General features: G+C 35.6%; 1 protein-coding gene across 1 annotated transcript in view; it reads right to left on the reverse strand.

The window, feature by feature from the left end:
* Positions 1–5,745, reverse strand: part of ADGRV1 (adhesion G protein-coupled receptor V1) — a 947,781-nt gene that overhangs the window by 324,594 nt on the left and 617,442 nt on the right. Inside the window, exon 83 of the mRNA XM_007943393.1 lies at positions 4,042–4,158. Within this exon, the coding sequence (XP_007941584.1) occupies positions 4,042–4,158 (117 nt within the window). The remainder of the gene's footprint in view (positions 1–4,041; positions 4,159–5,745) is intronic.

Raw genomic sequence — 5,745 nt, forward strand, 5'->3', positions numbered from 1 at the left:
TTCTGACTCATAGCAACCCTATAGTATAGAACAGAACTGTTCATAGGATTTCCAAGTTTATAAATGCTTATGGAAGCAGACTACCTCATCTTTCTCCCACAGAGTGGCTGATGGGTTCAAATTGCTGACCTTTTGGTAACATTCAAATGCTTTAATCACTGTACCACAGAGCTGCTTTCTGGTCATTAGTACATGCTATTTCTAAAATGAAAGCAAATCAAAACAGAAAAATAATATAAAACAAAAAAGTAAAACAACTAGTGAAAAGGAATAAAGATATTACAAGATTTTATACTTTCATTGTCAATCTTTCTTAAAGCAGACATGATGGCTGTTTTAAGGAAGTGGGAAATAACTTCAATGACTCCATGGAGTGATCTTACATGATGGGTTAACAGAAGAAAAACTCAAAGAGGAAATTTGTGAGCTACTTCCTTTAAAAAAACAACTACAAAAAAAAAGAGGAAATAATATTTTAATATATTCTCAGCATGCACTGAGTGGCTAACCTCTCAAAGGAAGAAGCCTAAAGAAGTAGTCAAGGCCATCAGTTCCAGAGCCAGCTGTGAGCCATGCAACTTAGTAAAGAGTTAGAGGTATCCCAGCTTGCTAAGCCTTCACAGATGGTTAATACATGCCTCTCTGTCAGTCTTGTGTTTCCACTATCAGGTTGATTCTCCATTATAAAAACAGTGTAACTAATATTGAAAAATTAGAGTATGAAACATATTTCAAAATGTATGAAATGTTAGTCATACATATTTGCTCAGCTAGTATTATAGGCAGAGTGTAAATATGTGTAGAGTACTAAGTCTGTGCCAAGCACTAGTCCATGAGTGTCATTTTCTCCTCCATGTATTAATTCCATGTATTAATTCATTTTATCTTCCCAATCTTAGAAGAAAGGTTCTGTTATTACAACTTTTTTTTTCCAGATGAGAAAACCGAAGCTCAGAGAAGCTATGTAACTTTTTTCTTTGTTGTTGTTATGTTCCATTGAGTCGGTTCCAAATCACAGTGATTCTCTGCACAACAGAATGAAACACTGTCCGGTCCTGGACCATCCTCACAACCATTGCCATGCTTTAGCCGACTGCTGTAGGCACCGTGTCAATCCATCTCATAGAGGATCTTCCCCTTCTGCACTGACCCTCTACTTTACCTAACATGATATCCTTCTCCAGGGATTGGTCCCTTCTGAGAGCATGACCGAAATATGAGAGACAAAGTCTGGCTATTCTCCCTTCTAAGGAGCACTACAGCTGTACTTCCTCCAAGACAAATTTGTTTGTTCTTTTAGCAATCTATGGTATATTCAACATCCTTCATCAGCATCACAACTCAAATGCATCAATTCTCCAGTGGTCTTCTTTATTCACTGTCCAGTTCTCACAGGTATATACCATAGTTTGAGTCAGGCTCACCTTAGTCTTCAAAGTGACATCTTTGCTCTTTAATACTTTAAAGGGGTCTTTTACAACAGATTTGCTCAATGCAGGACATCATTTGATTTCTTTACTGCTTCCACGGGCACTGATTGTGGATCTAAGGTATGATAGTTAGGTTTGTGTGTCAACTTGGCTGGGCCTGGTTGAGTGCCTGGGAAGCTGGTGGTAGTTATTCCTCATGATGAGACTGGAAATCAACTCCATGGTGAGATCTACCACAAACAGATGAGTAGCTGCCTTTGGGATGTGGTCTGCTTCCTTTACATAAAGAGAAACCTTTGGGTATGGTCTCTAGCCTATGGCACGCTTGGACCCTGCATGTAGCTGTGTCATTGCTCAGCAGCCTGCTATGCTCTGCCGACCTTGGGACTTTCAGTTAATGGCATGCCGTGTGGTTTGGTAACATCATGACAGTGCCTTTTTACTTGTCAACCTTGGGGGATTCTCAGTTTCAGCAGCCCCAGCTGTCTGAGTGAAGAAATGCCTCTAGCTCCAGTGGGCCGAGAGCAGAAGGCAGAGCTGGACCCCAAAGTTGAGGGGCTCTCACCCAGCCCCTAGAGCCTGGCACTTTGAACTTGGACTAAAAGCCTCCAAATTGTAAAAATAAACTCCTGTTTGCTAAGGCCATCCCATTTGTGGAATATTCCTTTCAGAGCAGCATTAGGTAACCAGAACACAAGGATAATAAAATCTTTGACAGCTTCAATCTTTTCTCCATTTATCATGATGTTGCTTTTTGGTCTAGTTATGAGAATTTTTGTGTTCTTTATTTTGAGGTGCATAAAATTTTTCTTTAATTACTCTAAAATATATCTTTACAGTAATGTGTTGAAAGTATGTGAGCTTATAAGTATATAAGGTATTTCAAACTATTTTCAAAATAAAGTCATTTAAATGCATTTATTCTAAGGACTGAAGACATGATGCTGATCAAAACAAACATGAATAATTCTGACATATTCAGGCAATAATTAAAAATTAATGATTGATTTATTGCAAATGTAAGCTATGCACATGAACACATTTTGCCAAATTCTTTCTTATGTTACTATACAATATGAAGAGGAATCATTTTAGTGTTAATATTCCCTCAATTGTTCCAACCCGATTTGACTAATAGGAGTGGACTAACAGTAGTCTAAACTTCTACAGTTTTTTTTTTTTTTTTAAAGGAACCTAGCTTAAAAAAAAATAAAGATTTCAGCACATAGCATTTAATATGTACTATTATTTTTATTTATAAATGGGAAAAATGTAGGTTGGGAAAGTGACAACCTCTGACCACAAAGCAATTCATTAGGAGTAATGCACCTAGAATTCAGAAGTTATTGAATTTTTCCTTTGTGGTCACACCACAAACCATAAAAAATGTGTGGTGTACCATATGAAATATATTAAATTTCACTGGTTTCAATAGTCTTCCTAGACCATTAGCAATACAGTGACCTAATCAGTTTATTAAATGTGCATCAGCAGCAATCATACTTGTCAAAGACTTGAAGAAGAGAGATAGAATATACCAGTCTCCATTAAGTTGGTTGAAACCTTAAATGCTATCTTGTCTAAACCTCTCCCAAAACAAAAATCCCATCCAAAACATGTTTGAAAGTTGGTCATTTCCCTCTGTTTGAATATATTTCAATGACTAGATATTCTTTACTTTTAGAAACAACCTCTTCATTTATGAAAGCTTTATTAGCTATAAATGTTCTTTACTTGAATCAAAATTTGTTTCCTTAATTTTTGATACATTTGATCTAAACAGAGCTACATAGTCCACAATTTCTTTCCTGTAGCAGTCCTTTCATTATTTGTAGATAGCCATCACATCACCCTAAATCCTTTCCATGTTAGTTATCTCCAGCTGCCTCAAAGTTTCCTATAGGCCTGTTCTCTGATTTCTTATTGGCTCTGATTTCCTACTGGTTCCAGTTGAAACATGACCCATAAAAATGTTTACAGGATTGCAAGTTAGTCTGAACATTGTCATTACAATGAAATTATGGCTGCTGTCATATTGTTATTAATGTAACCTAGGTCTAGGTTTTTGTAGTTACTGTAGTTGCTACTGTGATGCAATTTGGTCACATGTTTGATTATTACTGAATTCATGGTAAATGAAAATTTCAAGTTTTTCACATGCATGTCTATCAGATTATGACTCCTTCCCTCTACTTTTCAACCTATCATAGTATAATTTGTCTATATTCTATCTACCTAAAATCTTAATATAGGCAGTTTGCTCTTTTAGCAATAATCTTAACTCTTTATCATCTGCATATCAGATAAGCTCATTTCCTGTGTTTTCATCCAAGCCATTAATCCAAAACTTTGATTAGATCAGGGACATTGGCAAAGACCTTTTGCTTATCATGTTTCTAGGCAGATATGGAACAACATACAGGCAGCAAACAAAAAAATTCAGTTTAGATAAACTCTAAAGGAATTTTGCCACCAGAAAAATCTAGCAAATGGAAGATACAGAATTACTTTCATTTATGTATTAGAAAAATACCAGCTACAATGATCACTCCACCCAGATTCATTCAAGGGTTGGGGGCTGGGTAACATAGGTCAGGAATGAGGCACCAACCTGAATGAGCATCCAGCTAAACTGGCAAAGATACAGGTAATGTGTGACAGCAGCCAGAGCTGAGCAGCTCTCCTCGGCCAGTTGGGGGCTTATATATGCAGATGCCAGAAACACAACCTGTAAGACACAAATATTCTAGTTTTAAATCATGCTAAAATTGTTGAAGAATATTAAAAATTAAAAAAAATAGTTTTGCCATCTGATGCTGTGACTCAATAATTCACAGGGAAAATAAGTTGATTTGTTGCCCAAACTGATATGAAAAATCATCATTTTAAAAATGGCCAATACATGGATTTTGATGTTTCCAAGAAAAAATGAATGAAATAAAGTACATGATGCATTGATTTCTAAAAAAAAAAAAAGAAGCGCTCAAAGTAAACCTTGTTCTTATCATTAATGAACAAAAATCCCATGAAATATATTTTAGCTAAGCAGAAAAAAAAGAAAAAACAGGGCTGAAGTAACATACTTTTTTTAAGTCAAAGTTAATGTGAGAGAAAGAAAGAAAAATATAATTTCTTACCAGGAATTAACGTATATAACAAAACAAGGCAAAATACATTTCAAATTTTGTATCTTATGATTTCCCTAACCCTTAGATGCTTTTATTTCTACTGCCTTTAAGACTTTGTCCAAATGTCACTTTCTCAATAAGGCCCACTATATAAGGCATCCCCCCTTGATCATGCTATTTCAAATTGCATCTTCTTTTCTTCTTCTCACATACATGATCTCCCTGACTCTTCTTTCCTTTCCTTCTTTCTTTTTAATAGCACATATTATTTTCTAACATACTGTGTTGTTTTCTTATTTATTATGTCTTTTGGTTATTGTTAGTCTCACTCTCTTGAATGTAAATCCTACGAAGATATGACCATTGATTGTTTTAACCACGGAATCCCAAACACCTACTTCAGTGCCTGGCACATTGTAGGACCTCAATAAATAATGGATGAATAATTGAATGAAATAAAATACTCCTGTTTTTCCTATCATTTTGTGTTTTTCCCCAATATATGACAACTGTGTGAAATTTTAGAATAAAAGATATAAATACCAAGGGAAACTTTGGAGCATAGTATAGTACTAAGCAAAAAAAATAAATAACACCCACTGCCGTCAAGTCCATTCCAACTCACAGCAACCCCTCCTTGGGTTTTTCAGATGGTATCTCTATGGAAGTAGAATCCTTCCAAGGAGTGGCTGGTGGATTTGAACTGCTAGCCTCTGGTTAGCAGTCAAATGCCTTAGGCACTATGCTACCAGAGCTCCCAGTATGGTACTACAACATGTAAAACTAAGGCTATCTGCTTTCATGAAGATTTATAGCATTGGAAACCTTATAGAATGGTTCTACTATGTTTTATAGGGGGTTTTTGTCAGAAATGACTCAATGGCATTGGCAATGGGTTATAACCTCTAAATCAGTATGCTTTCTTTTCCTTAAGGACAGAGACCAAATCTTTGTGAGGCCACTGCTTTTTTTTTAAAGAAAAAAAGTTTTCTTGAAAGAACGAATGGCTCATTCCAATATAAGACAAACAGAAAAACTGCTGCCAAAAAAAAAAAAAAAAAGCTGACTTATGCCTCAGAAACCTTCTATTAAAAAACACAAAAAGAACAATAACAGAAAAAGTACTCTTAATACTGTTTGGCTTTTTAAGAAATGAATTGTTGTTGTTGTTATGTGCCGTGGGGTCG

The sequence above is a fragment of the Orycteropus afer genome, unplaced genomic scaffold (genome assembly GCF_000298275.1).
Source record: "Orycteropus afer afer isolate SDZICR_OR568_19922 unplaced genomic scaffold, OryAfe1.0 scaffold00105, whole genome shotgun sequence".
Classification (NCBI taxonomy): domain Eukaryota; kingdom Metazoa; phylum Chordata; class Mammalia; order Tubulidentata; family Orycteropodidae; genus Orycteropus; species Orycteropus afer.